Source organism: Astatotilapia calliptera, chromosome 7 (assembly GCF_900246225.1).
Source record: "Astatotilapia calliptera chromosome 7, fAstCal1.2, whole genome shotgun sequence".
Classification (NCBI taxonomy): Eukaryota; Metazoa; Chordata; class Actinopteri; order Cichliformes; family Cichlidae; genus Astatotilapia; species Astatotilapia calliptera.
The window spans coordinates 18,921,060-18,940,723 of record NC_039308.1 but is presented as its reverse complement, the minus strand read 5'-3'; the positions used below and the strand labels follow the sequence as shown (position 1 = coordinate 18,940,723).

The 19,664-nt window shown below is 46.7% G+C and overlaps 1 protein-coding gene across 1 annotated transcript; it reads right to left on the bottom strand.

Annotated features, from left to right (window-relative positions):
* Nucleotides 1-3,168: 3,168 nt before the first annotated feature.
* smad7 (SMAD family member 7) lies at nucleotides 3,169-19,350 on the bottom strand. The gene is made up of 4 exons (XM_026173593.1): nucleotides 17,803-19,350; nucleotides 16,897-16,950; nucleotides 13,631-13,702; nucleotides 3,169-3,821 (listed from the first exon to the last, which is right to left on the bottom strand). The coding sequence occupies exons 1-4, from the start codon at nucleotides 18,266-18,268 to the stop codon at nucleotides 3,283-3,285; spliced, it is 1,131 nt and encodes a 376-aa protein (XP_026029378.1). The 5' UTR covers nucleotides 18,269-19,350; the 3' UTR covers nucleotides 3,169-3,282.
* Between the last annotated feature and the right edge of the window lie 314 nt (nucleotides 19,351-19,664).

Genomic DNA, 19,664 nt, shown 5'->3' with positions numbered 1-19,664 from the left:
GTTTCACATGTGTTCATATCACAAAGAATAGAATAGGATTTAAGTAGAACATATCTATTTAAATCAACTTCAAGTCAAATGGTTAAAAAAAAAGAGCTAGAAAATTCACCACACTGGGAAGGGTGAAGACAACTGGGTCGCCTGGCCCTGGCCACGAGGTGTCCCTTATTTATTTTTCAGGAAGTTGGCAACCCTAGTCCTAATGCAGTTTGCACTTTAACACTAGGCTCTTGTTCTTTGGTGCAATGGAAATAAAAGCAAAGTCCATATCGACACTCCTCAAAAGTTATAGACCACTCTACCAACTTCCTCCTTCCTGAAATTAGCTCATTGTAGTGGAAGTGCACAGAAAGAAATAGACATGCTTGACTTTTTAAATTTTTATCATTATTATTATTATTTCTATCCACCCATCTGGCAGATATCTGAAGAACTTAAGTAACATAAGAAATGCCATAACTGCAATGGGATTACTGAACTCAGTATAATAATGTGGTACATTTCTGCATTACCAAAATATTTAATGGCAGTAACATGCCATTCCCAACGCTGCTTACCTGATGCTGATAGCCACTTCTTCTTGTGGCTGGAGCTTAAGTGGTCAGTATCCAGGTGATAGTCTTGTCCCATGGTGACTTTGGGGAACTTTGTTTACAGAAGTATCCAGCCATAGCAAACAGTTAGTCTAGCTAAAACATGGTATTTGATGTTATTTATACCATTGGAAGTCTAAGGAGCTTAACCCTGGAAATTTGGCTAATGGCAAACTAGTAAGCTAACACAACGGGCGGTTTTTTAAAACGTTTGCTACACCACATTTTGATGTGCTAAAGGTAAATAAATTGGTACAAGGCGTGACCGGCTGTTTCTTAGTTCACTTCGGACTTACTTCAGCTAGCATTAACCACTGACAGTTTCACAGTAGCATAACTGTCATTTGACAGTCAAAAGGTATATTGTATATTAACGCCAAATTTTTATCAATAAATGCTACTCGTTTGCTCAACTGGGATTAGCTGCCATTTACTGCATCATACCACTAGGGGCACCGCTTCACCAATTCCACTAATTTATAATACAACACCTCATTCTCAAAAAGAGCTAGAAAAAAGTCTTTATTATTGTGTTTATTTGGCTGAATATTCTTTCCTTAGAAGATGTTGAAGGCAGCGTTTTTGCTGTTTTTTCCTAAAACAGACTCATTTAAACATACTGAGTCAAATACTGTGGAACTAAAGCACTCGTGTTTTTCCTAGAAGCGATTCACACAAACAGCTTACTTTAGCTGTGTACGTGTACATGCTGACGAGAGATTCTGGAGAAAACTGCAATACTTTTAATGGAATTATTGAATCGGGGTCACCCTGTCTGGAGAAGTCATGGGTCATGGATATAAGGACACACAACCACACACAGCTCCGAGCCGCTTTAGCTGTATTAGCAGGGTTGGGGATTATTGTTTCGAAGGACACACACAACACACACACAGATAGCCATGAGATTTAAGGGTCCCATCATGTGGAAATAGATTTTGATTTAAGTGACGGTCTCTGTGTGAAGGTTTCTTTGTGGGTTTTGAAGGAGATACAAAGATATAAAGTTGTGTAGGTGTTGAGCACAGTCTTTAATAAGAAAGAATATAAATATGCATCCATCCTTGTGTTTCAGCCACAATCACTTGCTGATATATCTTTTTCAATGTGGCTTTATGTTTGTGATTCTTAGTCTTATGGTGTAGTATATCACTAGCAAAAAATTTGCATTTTTCAGTCTTTTTCTTTTTTAAAGGTTCAAATAGACAAGCAAAATGCAGCAATAAGAAACATATAAGCACATAAATTCCCCACTAATTATGCTGGACAAGATCTATTTGAAAGGTCTGATATTTCAGACACTTCTAAAGGGTTTCATCAAATAAGGAGGACATGAAGAAAAACATACAGACATCTTTCTGTCTCCACTGCAAAGTTGCTATCAGTAAATATGATTTTTGTCTCTGGTATTCTCTATGAAATGCCATGTGTTCTTTAGCAGAGTGCAGGATGGGGTGGTTAGAGGGGATTGGATGGCGTGGAAAGTGGGTCTTGTGAATGTAGGTCTTTGAAACAGTGTGTGTGTGGGTAAAGCAGGCTTACAGTAGTAATCCTCTTCACAGACACCCATCTGACTAGCAACAGGACGGGACCCAGACAGACACACACTCATGCCTCACGCATATACGTGTTTGTTAGAAGGAAATCTGTTTTGGTTTGCCCTGTTTTGAGAAATAGGCTGTTAATGTGCCAACATCTCCAAGTGCATGCTCGATACACCCCTCTGATATCTGGAGATGTCTAAGTGAAGTTGTAATCTTCCAGTAAAGTTTTAATTTCCTTAGGTGTGGCACCAAATTCTTCTGCGATTGTTTTAATGCTGCATTCTTTTTGTTTTTATCAGCCCTTTAAATAAAGTTGCGCCTCCAGGAAACCGGACCCTCTGTTGACTTTATTGGTTCCTGAAGTTTGTCATTAGGGCTTCCTGGCTGTGATGTCATCAGTTTCTTAATGACAGAGAGGAAGAGGGACATTCATCCCCCAAATAACGCAGGAAAAACAGACAATTTTAAAAGGCATAATGAGCCCGTTGGAGCACGGACAGTGAGCTATGGCTCTGTCACTGTCTGACTCATTTCGTCTGGGGAGGGAAATGCTTTTAAGATCCGTGGCACAACATCAAAGTCCCTCAGTAATATAAAGTTAAGCCACTGTTGACTTTGGGTGTAATGAAGACCGAATCAAATTAGATGGGTTTTAAAGAATTGACATGTGGATCCATTCAAATAATCTTATTTGAATTATGCACTGAAAGGAAACATGGATGAATGAATGAGACCACCACAACTCCAAAGTAAGACCGGACAAGAAATATTATTTGTATTTGTTTTTTTATTATTATTTTGGCATTTCTTTGTTTTGCATTTATATTAAGCAAAGTGCATCTTATTTTTTTTCTCATCAACACATTGCACAATACATAAATAATGATGCATATAAAACGTCTTCATATTTACAATTAATAATATATTTATATATAACATAAAATACATTTTTTTCGCTTCTTTAATTAAATCCTAGTCATTTATTAAACAAAAGTCCCGTCATAATTTTAGACTTTCTTCTTCTTTTAAATCCTTTTTTTTTTCCCGTGGAGAGAAGGGAAAAAAAAAACAAAAAACAAGGAACGTGGGTGTAGTCCGTTTGTGAGGGCTGTTGAAGAAGAGGGGGAAGGCTGCTGCTGCTGCTGCTATCGGGTGTTAAAGATGACTTCCAGCCAGCATGGGCAACTACTGATGAACTGTCTGGTGTAGCACTGTCCCCAGCCTTTCACAAAGCTTATCTGCACTGTGAAGCCTGTGCGAGGCTGCTGCGTGAACTCGTGATCGTTGGGCCTCTGCAAGCTGCCGGCCTTGTCATAGTCAAAAGCTTTAATGGAAAATCCAGGGAACACCTTGTGCACCAGTAGCGTGCGCGAGTCCGGGTTATCCAGTGTGGCCGACTTAATGAAGATGGGATAGCAGCTGCGGTTGTAGACCCACACCCCGTCCGGCTCGCGCGTCAGCTGGATACCATAGCCGATCTTGGCCCGCACCATCTGCACCAGCGGGGACTTGTTTTCGGAGCAGAGCTGGCCCAGGCAGAAGCCGTTCCCCTGAGGTAGATCATAGAAGATGTCCAGAGAGGGTTCCTGGACCGAGTAGAGGCGCCCGACACGAGTCTTCTCCTCCCAGTATGCCACCACGCACCAGTGGGCCCGCTCGCCAGACTCCTGCAATGCCAGGGAATCTGAAAGGAGAAAAGAGTCAAGAGAAGGAGAGGGTTAGATTCGAGAAAACACAATGACACTGAAACATTAGGCAATAAAATACTCGAAAGGAGAGGAGAGTAAAGAGACATAAAACCAGAAAAGAACAGTGTTTTATAAACATGCCAGCTAGTAAAAGTAGATCAAGAGGTAAAGAAAAAGTCAACTATGTCGAGGAAAAACACTCCCAAAACGTATTAAAACGTTACTACTTCAGAACAGTTTCTTCCTCATTCCTTGTTTGGGAAATGGGGAATTTGCTTTTGTCAAGAGCCAAAGCTAAACTGTCATCCTCGATTTCTGCCACACAGGAAAACCATGTTGGAATTCCTGGACTTCAGACAAGAAAAGCAACTCTGAGACACTGGCAGGCAAGCGTCCACACGCAGTACAATATTTATCTAGGCATTAAATGCTTATCTTCTGTCTGGCTCGCTGTATTTTTGTTGCGGCGTGGCCAACAATGTGCTGACGTCAACCGACTGTCCGATCGTCTCCCCGTCTCTCTCTCGATGGCAACGAGCTTCCCCCCACTGGAGGAAATGATAGGAAACCGTCTTCGAATTTATGCGTGACGGAGATTAACCTGAGCTAAAACCGTGTTTAGCTGACGAGCAAGGCGGGCTGTTAACTCTCAAAAACCTCCCAGTTGTCTGAATCGTTGACAAGCTAGGCCTCTGCAGTCTAAAGTTTCTCTTGAGCGTAAAAAAAAGTGTAGCGTTGGCCACGCTCCAGTTTCCAAACTCCCCCCCCTCCACCACCCTTTAGAGTGCCTCCTGCGCCATGCCTCGCACCCCCTCGCCACCCTCCCAACCCTTCATATCTCTATTCCACAGAAATCTGGCTCCCAGCTACTCCCAGAGAGAAGAGTGGGAGCCAGTCAGGCGCAAGGGAAATAGAGGGAGACAGAGAAGAGAGGGCGAGAGGAAAAGAAAGAGGGGGTGGGCAGGGGAGGGAAGGCTTTTCACATATTTTGACTGTTACTTTTGCAACTTTGCTTCCTCTCGTGGTTTTTTTAGGAGCCTCCTGCGCCTTTTGGGGGGGGGTCATCGTATAATCGCCTCAACTTCTATCTAATTGTTCGGCCATCTTTTATACTTTCCGTCTTCCTCACACACACACACACACACACACACACACACACACACACACACACACACACACACATTTACAAAATGAGACATGCAAAGGTTAAAAAACTGTTTGCAAAGGGAAACAGATATGAAAAAAATGGACAGAGCCCCTCTCAGTGGCAACCATCCTTCCCATTCAACTCCACAGCCACCCCCCCTCTTTCTTTAATCTGGCAGCGGCTGTGAATGTAACCGGTAATTTGGAAGGTCCCGTCTGAGAAAAACTGCAACATTAATGTGGCAGGATCTGTGCTGGCCCAAGCCGACTTACCCCAGCCTGTCATTAGCCTTCATTAGAGGAGAAAAAAAAAAAAGGGGGGAGACAAAGACAACACCGGGGGAAGAGACAGAAACAGGAGGAGAGAGAAGGGAGCACCAAAAAAAAAAGGAGCATGCCTTCCATAAAACAAGAGCGGCTGAGCTCTTTGAAGTTGGTCTGAGCCGAGCCTCGGGGAGTTTATCGTAAATCCATCCTCGTGGGGTGCTGGGGGAAACTAAGTACCTAGCTCTCTACCTCAGGCCAAACTGGAGGAAACGAAAGGTTCATCTTTGAGATAAGAGACAGAAAGTGTCATCTGTATCTCAGGCCGGTGTCACACAGTCTTGCACGTACAGGGGCTGATGGGCAAAGAGGACCGAGTGGACTGGACTTTCTTAACAGCTGACAGCGGGCCTGCTGGCAGAGCTCACCTGTGGGGCCCTTGTGTGTTTGTTATTGCTGAGAGAGACAGGGCCTGGCGTCAGAGGTCATTAGAGCGGCTGCCTGTCTGAGCCTGTCATTGCAGCCTGAAAACACCCTGCTATTCAGGACTACATTAACTGCTTTTCACCCCCACCCTCTCCTTCCCCCATCTCCCTAGTCATCCTCCCCTCTCAGAAGCTCGCTCAGACTGCAGGTAAGCGAGAACCGCAGAGGAGAAAAGAGATGAAAGGATAAAACGTACGCAAGGCAGACAAACGGAAAGGGAACTTATAATAGACAGGCCAGGTAGCAAAGCAGCACGGAAAGTAGGATTCAAATCCTTTTATAGCTTAAAGCTGCACCACTGTATTTTTAAAAGAACACTACAAGTGCCGTCGTGCTGGACAGTTAAGTTAAGGCCTGATCCAAGCTCTAATAAACAGTGCATGCCACTCATAATCCAGCTCAAATGGCCCTCGCAGGTAAACAAACACCAACTTTCACTGTTCACCAAAGCAGCAGAGCCGAAACCAGCCAAGATCCTTAGGGTGCCGCCTCAGGAAGAGTATGTTCGCAGGTTGTCCTGACAGCAGATGAGCTTACACCTCATACTGATGAACATTAAATGAACAGACACATACACATATATTAATAGAGGTGAAAGACACACTCTTTATCTGTGGGCCCCCATATCGATGCGCTTTGAGCGTGAGGTGAGACTCAATTTAAACTGATTTCAATTTTTAACACATTTTTTGCGAGGTGTCTGCCAGTCTGCCTCCTCGCGTTACCGTCTGACACTATTTCAGGTGCGTCTGGTGTAGGTGCGTGCGAAGCTGTGCTGTCAGAGCGCCTGTCCTAGCGTGTTTCCATCAGATACGGTCTCTGAAATGCTCCGAAGGCTGTCTTATTCTCTCGTCTGTGCATCCGTCTGCCCGTCCAAGTCTTAGCCCCGGCCTACCCCCACCTGCTCGTCTGCACCCTGTCCTTTCAGGCTACTCCATCACTGGAGATAAGCTGGCTAGCTAGCAACCCTCAGGCCATCTGTCACCCCAGCCCTTTATGTTCTGCCCCTGTCTGCTGCTCTGTCCCATGGGGTCCACATGTAACCCCCCACCCCTCTATCCCCAAATAGAAAAACAGTTTTCATGCTAGTTTACTAAGAAGAATGCCAAAATGATGCTGCAGGATGTATGGGCTAACGTGACTACTGGTTATGAGCAAATCAGCATATTTCTAGCTGTATTTTTTTTCTTCATTTTTGGTATTTAATGCACCATCAGCTTGGAGATAAGTCCGCTGCAGCATATGAGGAAATTATAAATACATGTTGTTAAATAAACATCCCATGCAGAGCAGCATTTTTAGCACATAATAGCAGATTTGGCAAATGGTCAGGGTGTTAGCTCCCCTGTGGTTTTTAATGGTCCCCAGGCTTAAAGAGCGGACGCCACGCTAGCTGAGACAATTGGACTGAGTTTGAAGGGAGGAGGGGTGGAGTGGGGGTGGCAGACTAGGTGCTTCTCTTACACAGTCTGCAAAGGTTAATCATTACCTCTGTCTGACTCCACACACACACACACACACACACACACACACACACACACACACACACACACCAAGTTGTTTCTATTCATAGAAGTCAGCACTGTCACAGAATTACACATTAACGCCATCATGGACACACACACAAAAAACCCTCCAACCTTCTGTTCTGAACTATACTTTCAACATCTGCAAATAGTGAGGAGGCTCCTGAGAACCGTCTCGCATCGATCCCTGAGAGCTATGTGTGTATGTGTGTGTGTGTGTTTGTGCTTGTCTCAACTCAGACGTGTAATGACCCTGTCGTCATCACACACACACAGAGTGCAGCTGAAAACAGGAATGAGGAAGACATAAAGGATACAACACCACTGGGGTGGGGGAAAGGGCCCTTCACGGTGCCTTATTTTCCAAGTCAACACCCTCTCTCAAGCAGGGGGAAAGTCTATCCCAGAGGTCAAGGGTCAACCTTGAGGCATTCCTTTTGCTCTCTCTGCCATGACGTATATGCTCAACCCTGTGTGTTTGTGTGTGTGTGCGCCTGAAAGCCTGGCATTTCTCACTCTGTATTCACAAAGAAATGTAGTCTCATTGATTTTAGTGTAATCAACAGCAAACTTTCCGCCTTCTCACAACTACTACTGGCTGATCAGCTCACTTTTTTCACCGCAAGAATGAAATGAAACAGCTTTTATTTGTCACTAGCAGGTTGCCCTGCAGCGAGATGGAACCCCCCCCCCCGACAGAAATGTCAGCTGTTCTGCGTGTTACCGTTGTCTCACATTAGCACAGACCACAGATTATAGACAGTATACAGTCTGGCTGGTGTTTCTCAAGTGCTGAAAGACAACGACCAAGTCTACACTTGTTTGTGATTGATTACTTGTTGTGCAGCAGAGCATGCAGCCATTACCAAAAAAAAAGCCATTAACTTGGGCTAAATTATGTTATTTATCAACTCAATTGCACTGTTTCTTCAAAGAATACAAACTCAAGCTAAAAACAAAGAACGCGAAAGAAGATGAGAAAATGAAAATCCTGCAAGTCACCTGCATTACCCACAATGCATCTTGACAGTTCTTGGTAAGTCCACACTGATGCTACGTCAAGTGATATAAGCCATTTATAGAAGTGGCATGGGGGGGGGGTGCAAATGTGCAAAAATGACTAATACGGCCATCTTCACCGTGCATCAAGCAGTGAAACTACTTTTACTGCTTTAAGTGTCCCATTGTGTCTGTCGAATGCCACCATTTGCAAATTGAGAGTGAAGAAGAAGAAATGATGCACCAAAAGGCAGAGTAGGAGAAAAAGAAAGAAAGAAAAGAAGACAATTGAAAGGCGGTGGGTTTAGTAGCAGACAGAGGAAGTGGTGCTTCAGAGTGGCAGGTTGGGTACGATGCAAAGTCTTACTCCCCGCCCCCTAGCTCAGGAAACATAAATAAGCCCCGATGGCAGGAAAACCACCAAGGGGAGTGGCACGGTTTCGCTATCACCAGATCTGACTCCTTGCAGAAACACAGATAGAGAGAATGAGTTGCAGACACGCCATCTCTAACATGAACCATCCAGCCACAACGGAGGGGGGAGAGAGATAAGGAGAAGAAATGTTGCATGTCCCCCCCCCCCCAAATGTCTCCATCTATGGTATAATTTTCTCTTGAGTGGACGTTCCTGCCGTAATTACACGATCCGCATGTCTTGAAGTCGCTCAGGCGTGGTGTTCTCCGCGGCTTGTGACAAAACACAGGGCCGTTTCGTAATGAAACGGGGCGGCCGGCAGCTTCCATCTGGATCCACATTATCACTAAATTGCAGCACAATACTTTTTTCCACTCAAGGACACCCTTGTTTCCGTGTTACACCTCCTCCCTGCTCCTGCTGAGTTATTATTCCAACACTTCATCAAGCTGACCCCAACACACACACACACAGCCACTCCCTGCAGCCCAGATTTCCCAGGGTGACAGGACAAATAAACACCAGCTAGTTGGCTACAAGGTGCCAGGCAGACTGCAGTGATGTCATCGGCTCACTTTTTGCAAACGCACAGGTCGAGAGATTACCCGCAGGATCTGTATCTAAGGAGCCATTTATACACACAGACACAGACAGATGGACAGACAATAACCTGCATTGTTGTGGCACAGAAAAACCAAAAAACACACCGTGGGAACTAAACAGCTAGCACAGCCAGTTGCATGTGATCAGAGGTTTTTGTTGCATTCTTACTCTGTTATTAATCGTCATACACCTCTACGCGTCTGCGAGCGAGCATGCATGTGCGTGCGCTTTTGTGTGTGTGGGTGAGGGTGGTTGTGCCAATGCTCAGGATAGAGATGTGGCTACCGACGGGGTTTGGGCCTGTCACCAAGATGAAGAGAGGCAGAGCGAGAGGGAGAGACAAATACACACCCCTCCACTCTGAGTACACAAAAGACAAACCGACTACATGAATGAGCAGGCGGGAGGGTGGAGACGGCAGTACTTTGTGTCACACTAGAAATTTCACACACACACACACACACACACACACACACACACGCAGGTTTACAGGCATGTGTCTCCACTTATTTCCATTCCTGTTTTTATCCAGTTAAAGACGGCTTCTATCCCTTCCTTCCTCTTTCCACTTCGCACGCTCTGCCTCTCTCTTTCTTTCCCTCGCCTCCCTCCTTCATTCATATCTTCATACATTGAGGTAATGTCAAAATCCACTTCCACAGAGTGACTGCAAACCAAAACAATGTTCATCTTGTTCTGGGCTTCCCTCCAGCTTTGGCTCATGGCCAAATCTGCATGGGCCTCTTTTCAATCAACGGGCTCAGCAAAGGTAGGTAAATGTTTTCAACTGCAAGCGATGCTGCGAGAGGACAGGGAGCGTGTGAAGCTTCGCAAAAACTAGACACGCTTTCCTCTTCTTCCCCTTCTCTTTCCACCCCCCACCCCGCACCTCTCTATCCTCTGCTGTCTGTGTGCGCTGTTTTTTCGATTTGTGCAGCATAATGACACAGGGTGGGGAACAGAGGACAGCCAAAACCAAAATTAAGTCCCTTGCCAAGAGGCGGTTTGGCTGCCGCGCAAGGAGAGGAAGTGGGGAGTAATGAGAGATCCTGGCCCGGCACGGGGCGGCCCAGCTCTGCTCGGCTCAACTCGTTGGCTAACGCACAGCCTCCAAAATTACAGAGAAGAGAGCGAGGAGCCGGCCACCTCTCTCTCTGCCTCTCTCCCTCTCCACCCAAAGCCGCCATCTTCTTTCCCTCTCCATTCCTTCCTCTTACTGTTCAGGCAAAGGAGAAATTTAAAAGAAGAAGAAGATCTAACCAAAAAGGAATGAAGGTACAACCAAAACAGAAACCCTGTTACGGTCAGAAAAGTGCGAATTTGCTCTACCGTAATGGGTGCCGCACGCGTTTCTCTCATGGTTTAAGGAAAACAAATTTTCAGTTACTCTCTCTCTCTCTCCCTCCTTCGGTGCACTCCACTGTTTGTTTTCTGTCAAGATGAGGCCTCAGCTGCCTCCCTGTCCGCTCGCCTTTTCCTCAAAGACATGAGGTCATATCCTGCGCAGCCCTTTCCTCTCCCTGCTAACCCAAACAAGGCAGGAATGCTGAGGGAGACTGAGGGTGCTCTGTTTCTGAGCTGAGCTCCTAATTGCTGGAGGTTCTTTTGCAAAAAAAAAAAAAAAGTAAGATGCCGTCTTAGGTATTTAATACTTCATACCAAACATACAGGCCTTATCTCGCCCTCGGTTTGCACCAAAAATGGGCCGTTTCTCTGGGACCTTCAGCATGACAGCAGAACTAGTTTGATTTAATGAGCCAAGGTGCCAGGACTAAATTTAATCTCTGATGAAGGTTAAACCTCCAGCCGATTCACTGGATGACTAATTGACTGACTACAGGGCTGGCCGACTGTCTGTCGAGTGAGGTGACTGGTTGGTGGTATAAGAATACAACTGGACCTAAATTTAACCTGCACTGGGAGGAAGCGCCTGTGTGACAGTCGGCCATGCGCCAGGGCTCACACCAAGTCATTCTATCTGCCCGCCTGTGTGTATGTGTGAAAAACTGTATGTGTGTGCGTGTGTGCATGCGTACATGTCACCACAGCAAGACAGGATCCTGTTACACATAGGCACTCCGGGTCAGTCCCCAATGGCACCAACAGGCATGCCACCGACACACAAACAACACTATACATCCCAGAGAGTGGGAACATCAACAGTGGTGGCCGGTAACTTGACTTTAAAGAAGGCTTTAACAATAAAGTGCAGAAAGCCGACAGTTAATGTCTGATCCAGACTTCCATATCTTCAAATTCACAAGTCACGAATCCAAAAACTCACAACCAACAACATATTGCAAGCCACTTTAAACTTAACAAAATGAATGATTGGCAATGTGAATGCTACCTGATCTGCTCATAAACTCAACTGAATGCACTATATGGCTTTTAACGAGTTACTTAACACCCTACAGATTCATAACTCAGAGTCCAGCACCCTCTTAACCCTGGCCTGCTCTCCATTTCAAAATCTCTCTTTTTGATCTCTGTCTTCTGTTCTTGGTTCAATCCAAACCCCTGATCCAAGCCCTCACTCCCAGCTCAAACAGAGATCAGCACCCCGACACCCAGCTCCAGGCCTCCAGCCATCGACCCCTCCTCCTCTCCTTTTCCCTCCTCTCTACTCTGTTTCAAGCTGATGACGTGAGCCAGCGAGAGGAGCTTTGGAGCTGGTAGCCTGGCAGGCAGCCTAGTTTGCATTTGCGCTTGTCGCTGTCACAGCTCACTTAACTCCTTCCTGCCTGGATGGCTTTTCCTGCAGAGAAAGAGCCTCCTCTTTCCCGACTCTGATGTCCTTTGGTCAAGCTTGTGCTCTCGCCTCAGGTGCAGTTGCGCATTAGATCTACAGCTTGAGCCTTCTCCTACAGACAACGAACACTTAATTACTGCATTATAACGCCAAAGCAGAGAAGAAGTGGCACAGCTCTTGCTCACTCCCAAGTCTTTCCCACTCTCCTTCCCTGAGAGCCGCCCTCCTCTCCCTCTCTGTAAATATGTCTGGAGAAGAACATAAAAAGGGCAGAGTGAGTGAATTAGAAGGTCAGCAGCGGGCCTCTGGGAGAGCCATGTTTCTTTTGTCAGAGCCCCAGAGGGAGGGAGCAAAGAGGGAAGCAGGGAATGAAGGAAGGGAGGGAGTGAGAGGACGAATGGATTAGCCATTTTTTTTCTTGGCTTGCCAGGGAAATCATGAGGGCAGAGCACTGGAGCCACCCCGCCTGGCCTTTTCTACCTCTAATGCTTTTTACTGAGGAGACACATTCACTGAAACGCTGCCATGTCACCCTCGCCAGGAAAGAAAACAGGGGTAGGAGGAGGGGTGGCATGTATACTTCACTGAGGGAGGGGAAAAAGAAAGGGAGGGGAGTACGAGGAGGCCTGTTAAGACTCCACTTCTTGGGTTTCACCGCTTGAACTGGGCCTAAAATGTGTCTTTAGTTAATGCACACTGGGCCTACTTTAGTGTCCATCTGATGGTCTGGCAGAGGAGGCGGAGGAGAGTAGAGACTGATTTTTAGGTTCTCTGTTCCTCTAACACACACACAGGCAGACAAGCAGGCTAACCCCACCACTAAACAAAGGAGGGGGCTGGAACGGGCAGCGAACACCAACTGACATAAAACAGGCTTTAAAGGCCCGGTAATGAGAACCATCTGAGGCCAAGGAAAGCAGAGAAAAGCACAGAGCAATCTCAAGGCAAGCGGCGAACAAACTCTTTCTCTCTCGCGAACACCCATCTTAGTCTGGAGCCTGCGGATGGGGGGCAACGGGCAGGGAAGGCGGCGCTGCCAGAGGGAGATTATGCGGGAAATGCCGAAGAAGCTTGAAATACATCCTGCCAGGGAGGTTGAAGAAAGAAAGACGCCTGTGTCTCACTCTTATCCCCACAGAGCCCGGAGGAGGATCTAACAAATACGTCCCCTGTACGCGCAAACACACCCAAACAAACACTCATGTCTGTCGAAGCCAGCTTTTTTTGCTCACATTTTTCCTCCCTCAATACCACACACACAGAACATATTCTTCTCCAAACAACGCTTGAGCGTGTTTGTCTTCCATTACAACACAACACGGAAAGGGGATGAGAGGGAACGGGGAAGGAAAAGGAGAAGAGTGGAGCGTTGTTCAAAGAGCCAGGAGGGAGGAATTTATGTGGATGTGGGAGAAATACGCCGCCCTCCTTCAACGGCTTTTTTTATTACAGAGGGGAAGCAGGGGCCCCCACAATCACCGCCTCCATCATCGCAAGTATGGAGGGAATACGTGTGGTTGTTGGGAAGAATCAATAGAAGAGGAAAAGGAAGACATAAGTGGAATGGATTGGGAGAAAAAGAGCAGAAAAATGGGTAATAGTAGGAATATTTACCTGAAAGCCCCACAGGGGCCGAGTAAGTCGTTCCTCCAGTTTCACTGGATGAAGGTCCAGAGTCTGGAGAATCTAATGGAGAAAGAGAAGAGTTTGAATCAGTGTGTGTGCATTTACATGGCAGTGAGAGGAGACAGCACAGCAGCAGCTGCGAGGCCGTCAATCACTCTGGTGAAATCAATGCCTAATGAAGATGCTGACGACGAAGCTCGCACCCTCACACATACGCACAGGAGACTTACAGCGGAGCGCTTCTCACACTCCTGATAATCCCCCATAATCCACTGCTTCAGGAGGAACGTTAGCCCGGCTTCCCCTGCACAGACGAGCTGCTGATCCGAAAAGAGGTGTATTCTTTCTGCTAACGACTGAGCGGAGGGTTCAGTCTGGGCACGATAAACCCCGCTCAATAACCCAACATTACACGACCGCTCTGGGTCTGAGTAGACCGGGCTTGTGTAAAAGATCTGAATGTCAAACCGACATCGGAGTCTTCACGCCGAAAAGCAAACAGAGCTGTCAAAGATGCAAAAACAAGCCTCGAAATCATTTAGTGGGCTCAAAAAAGGCTCAAAAAAAGTTGCTTATTCTAAATGTTCTTCATGGTGAACCAGCAGATGCGCGCAATAGAGAGAAAACTAGACCCGCTCTCTCCTTCGCTTTGCATTTGAATGCTAAACTCCCACTAAGACTTGTAATGTAGACTAGTTTCAACACGACACCTGAATGGAGCTTCAACAAAACCACAGCATGTGCTGGGCGAGGGCTAGGACCAATGCAGACTGCTGCTGGTAGCTTGGGATTTATTAATGATATATTCCTTTTGCGTCAACAATGCTCACCACCACAGTATGGAGCGGTGGTCAGCGCCACTCTCACTGAAGTGTAAGGTCAGTGAAGTTTTCCCAACTCCAAAGCACCCGCTCTGACTGCTCAACAAGGCGCCAAAAGGCGTTATATTTATTTGCACCTACAGAAGTAATCCACGTATGGCAAGGAGTGCTATTGTGTTTCTGCTGAAAGCAGCTGACAGAGAGCCAACCAGAGCGGTTTCACTGCTCCCTTCCCACCCCGGCCCGTCCAAACGCAGCCCATGCTGCTGCGGTCACGGTAACGAGATGCACGGGCATAACCCGAGCCTGCCTCGCTTTCACCGGCTGCCAATGGCCTTGCCCTGGTCTCCCGGGCAACAGTTCACAGCTGACCACAGGGCTGAGGTGGGGGGGCATCAGAGAGAAGGAACTAAACAGTGTGTGATTTATATTCCCCAGAGCTGAAACAAGGTAGCGTTTTATGTCTGGCCTGCTTTCATATTGACCGCCACTGCTGGAGTGGGCAGGCACCATGACACGCATACCCCCCCCCCCCCCCCAACCCACCCACCCACTTCCTGCTTGCTGGAATCATAAAACCATCATCATAAAATTCATGGCCCTTCCGCTCCGTGCAAATTATTTAGCAACGTCCAATCGCCCTCCATGCAGATTTCTCTGAATGTCATGAGGATTTACCACATCCTCAGATAAACCAAACACACAGAGAATTCTACAGAAAACTGTAATAACGTCCAGATACATGAACCAGCTGATGACTGACAGTTCCCTGAGGCGGTAGGGAAAAACCCCTGGCTTTTTTTTGTTTTTACTTTTTTGCATGATAAGCTTATTTGTCCCGTGTGCATACAAGTGTGTGTGTGCACTCTCCACCACGCGGCAGTGTTTTATTAATACTTCTTTCACCTACTCTGCCAATAAGGAGACGCGCAGACAGACACGGGTTGTCTCCAAGTAACCACAACCGCAGCTACGCGGGCTTAACGCAACCGAACGAGGAAAGAGAGCAGCAGGTACGCTCCGCAGAGGCGTGAAACTGACACATCTGCTTGCACGCACACACTTTCTGTGGGTTTTTCTTTTCTTTTCTGTTTTTTTTTTTTTTTTTGGGGGGGGGGGGGGGGGGGATTTAATTCCCATTCAGGCTGGTATGAGTTGTATAATCATTTCCTTTGTGTGTATCCAGCCTTCTTTTCCTATTTACATTCTTGTTTCCTTTCATCAGGGTAAAGTCTCCAACTGAACTCGTACGGAGACGCCACTGCAACTCCACAGGGCAGACTTCACATCAGCTGAGTGTTAAGCACTGAGGACTGAGCTGCGGCTTTTTTGTTTTGTTTTGTTTTTTTCCTTTCCAACACTTTAGATCAACCCTACTTATATTTAACTTTTTGAAAAACGCTCTTTAAGGACAACATCACTGCTAAAGAGGTGATGACAAAGACGGAGGGAAGGAGGAGGGGGGCTTTGAAGAACCGCAGCTGCAGCTGCAATGACTTCCTATTGTTTCCACTCACTCAAAGCCACTTTCTCCTCTTCTCCTGACTAACTGGCTGGCTGGTCGCCTAACTGGTCATTGTTTAACTCCTGCACTTGTAGACAGCAAGATGATGAGCAAATGAGCAAAAAAACAACACAAAACACAGAGGACGGGATGGGAAATTATGTAGATCTCACACTATTCTAGCTACAGTGTGAAGTTTAACACACTGAAAACTGACTTTGCCTTGTTTGACATAACTTGATGCCACTTTCCTGAACAGAGGAAGAGAATGACAGCAGAAGCCATGTGTGGAGCGAAGTGCACAATTAACACGGTTGCAACAGTTACGCTTTAGATGTGGAAGAAATTACAACAAAGCCTCTCTTCTGTTCTGCAAGACATCAAACCGGGAAATGGGGACAGTGACACCCCCAGCTATACACACACAGACACACACTAGAGACACACAAGCCCTCACCCTCATTCTGTTGATTAATTCAGCTGATAAAGACTGGCTGGCTCCAGAGACGCCGCTGTCTGTCTGTTTCTCCCTGCGCTGCGATTCACAAGAGATAGACGAACACACAAACAACCCCCCCCCCCCTTTAGCCGCACACACACACACACACACAGGAACACACAGGCTGCCCCCGGTGATGTGCCAGTCAGTCAGTCTATAGCTGGTGTCTCAACTTTGTACTGCCTTGCCCTGGCTGTCAGCCATGCTGGAAATGGCTAGCCAGTCAGCCAGACGTGCCACTCCACTGCTATCATAAATCACAACATAACATGGAGCCATTTCCTACACACACACACGCACTGGAGAGGCACATACAACACAAACATTCATAAATGCAACATAGCCTTTTAGATGGAAATGTTATGCAAAAACAAATGCGCTTCTGGCAATAACATGAATGCATATATTTATGCATGAATAGCAAGCTCACCTGGTGGTTTAAGATAGTCCATGGGATAGCGGGAATATGGTGGAGGAGGAGACTCTGTATGGAGAAAAAAAATGAGTACATGAGGAAAAAAAAGGGAAAACAAGGGAGAGATCGAAACTTTATGATAAGATTTGTCATTTTTCAGGGGGGAAAGATTTGTGTCTGTCAGCTCCGCCTGGAGAGGCAGGCTGAGAGGCCGGCTGGGCGGCTATTGCCTTTCATTGGCAGGCAGATAAACAGGGGGGGGCCGCCTGGCGCCAGAAGGGCCACTATCAGCGTCTAGGACAAACTGAGATACGGGCCTCTTTTGGCCCGGGACGCCAAGCAAACGCGCGCACTCAATCGAGCGAGCGCGTGCACGCCCATACACACAGAGACCCTGGAAAAACTTCACCGTGGAAAGACTGGAAGACTGTAAAGCCCTGTGCACTTCGGAAATGCCATCTATGAAAGATTTAAATAGCAGAAAGGCTTTGTTGTTGTTTGGAAAGCGCATATTTGAAGTGCCAAAAATAAAATAAAGCATGTTCTTTATGTTTGTATACGTTAGGATACATGTTACCGTTTTTACAACACGGCCAATCAATCAATTATTATTTTAGTCAAATGACATGCCAAACTCGGATTTAATGGCGCCACACTTCCGAAAAGATGGGAAGGTGTTGGGGGGGGGGGGGGGGGGGGTCTCAGCACGCTAGTTTGACCTTATGGAAACTCAACACAACTGTGCCAACAGAGGTGATGTCATTTGAATTAGGCTAATTAGCACTTTAGGTAATTCTGACATGATGTCACAGCATCTGAACTTGAACTTGCTCTGAAATAAGGCCAGAGAATTCAAAATACTTGCTGCCAATAAACAGATAAATAAACAAACGTGTCTATTTTCATAAAAATCCAACTCACCGAGTTCACAGAGCCTGCTCATGTGGTGGGGATTGCAGCAAACAAGCTCTGGGTTGATTTTCCCGTAGGATTCACAGCAAGACAGCCTCTTCAACTCCGAGGAATGCCTGAGGTCCGGCCACCTGAACACTTTGTAGAGCAGCATGGGGAGAGAGTAAGACTGTTGACCCACTTTGGCGTCCACTTTGCTGGACAGGAGCAAGCAGGGGCTGCGGGCACCCCCTTTGGACTCCACTGCCTGCAAAAGCACCTCCAATTGTTTCTCTTTGATCTTTTTCAGTATCGAGTGGGTCAACGCCTTCAATTCAGCCTCCGACCCTGCGTTGGACTTGGCCACCTTTGTCGTTTTGCCCATGCAGCAGCCCCCGGAGCCATGCGTCCCTCTATCCGTTTCCCCGTCGCCCTCCACGGGCGCACGGCTCCTCCAGAGTCGCCGGACGAGCCCCGATCGTTTGGTCCTAAACATGCGGGACGAAAAGAGGGTTTCCCGGCTAAAAAACGAGCATTGTGTCCGCAAATCATGAAGATTCCGGGATCCGAGTCCAGGCGGTGATAAGCAGCCTGAGAAAAGACGGTGGAAAAACTGTGGTCTGGACAAGCAGAGGAAATCTGTAGCATACGCCAGTCTCTTTCGCCGTCTTCTGCAAACCAGATCACCAAAAAAAGCAGACAGGGTTCACGGGACAGTTAACTTTTCCTCCGGGGATAAGTCACCATCACCTTCGGGAATTTAAGACTTGTGTCTGATGACGAAAACCTAGCAGAATGTGATCGTTAAAGCGAATGGGGGAGCAACCCTGCTGCGCAGAGCCTAAATGTGTTACAATTTTCACTTGGTGATGTGCAACCCAGAGCAGTGAGCTGACCCCTTAAAAATTCTCCAGGCAGCTTTTTCAGCAAATAAACACTGCCTTAGAAAAGAAGAACGAAAAAAGCTTTCTGCCAGTTCGCAGTAGCTTTAATGGAAATTACAGAACGTGGGGCCTAATTAAGCCTAAAATGTTATAGCAATTATCCCATGAAAACCGAAGCTCGCTGCCGTGTGTCTTCAAGAGCATTAATCCACAAAAATCCGTGATCCAAACTGCACAGAGTGCGGTTCTCCACCGGGCATGCGGAGGCTTTATTTATTTATTTGTTTGTTTATCCGCTATCGTCCAAATATGCCAATCGTCTGCAGAGGATGTGGTCTGCCCGGGTTGAGATGAGCCAGGGAGCAAAAATCCAGGTCTGAATCTCTCACCCAAGTTGAGTTGCGTTTCTAAAGCCCGGAGAGAGAGAGAACACTCGTCCAGCAGCCGAGCGTTTCGACCTGTTTCAACACACAGGCGAACCTTTTTCTTTTTTTTTCTGAGCGTTAAAATAATCCCAAGCTCGTATCTCACGCGAAGTTTCCGTGGAAGAGAGAGCGAGCCGCCGACTGCGATCTCGAGGGGGAGTATGAGGCTGTCTGTAAATGAGGCGGATGGTTTGGGTGCCCTTGCTCCGTCTCCAGTCTCCAGTGCGCATTGACGCGCCCGGTCACGTGTGTGTCTAGACACCCTGTCGCTTAAAAGAAATGTGATTGTGTGTTGCGCAAACAACAGATCAAGCAGAGCCTGCGGCGCACTCACACACACACACACACACACAAAACCTTTGAAAGGAGGAAAGTTTGGGGGCAAAAAGTTGCCAGAAGGGTAAAGTTGAGAAACTGTGACATGATATAAAGTCTTACAAGAAATTTCTCTCGTCACTGTTTAATGCTGAATAATTGACAGAGCGATAGTGACGTAAATTTGGCCCCTTAGTGTCATATAAACGTTTTTTTTAAGTTTACTTGATGATTGTAAACTCAAATGTCCTTTTCGAGCTCCAACCAC

What these genes read in the sequence shown, in the direction of transcription:
- smad7 (XM_026173593.1), bottom strand. Translation starts at nt 18,268, where the DNA reads ATGTTTAGGACCAAACGATCGGGGCTCGTCCGGCGACTCTGGAGGAGC. An exon ending in GGACTATCTTAAACCACCAG is followed by an intron (nt 13,703 to 16,896) that starts GTGAGCTTGCTA and finishes TTTCTCCATTAG; the next exon opens with ATTCTCCAGACTCTGGACCT. An exon ending in GGCCCCTGTGGGGCTTTCAG is followed by an intron (nt 3,822 to 13,630) that starts GTAAATATTCCT and finishes TTCTCCTTTCAG; the next exon opens with ATTCCCTGGCATTGCAGGAG.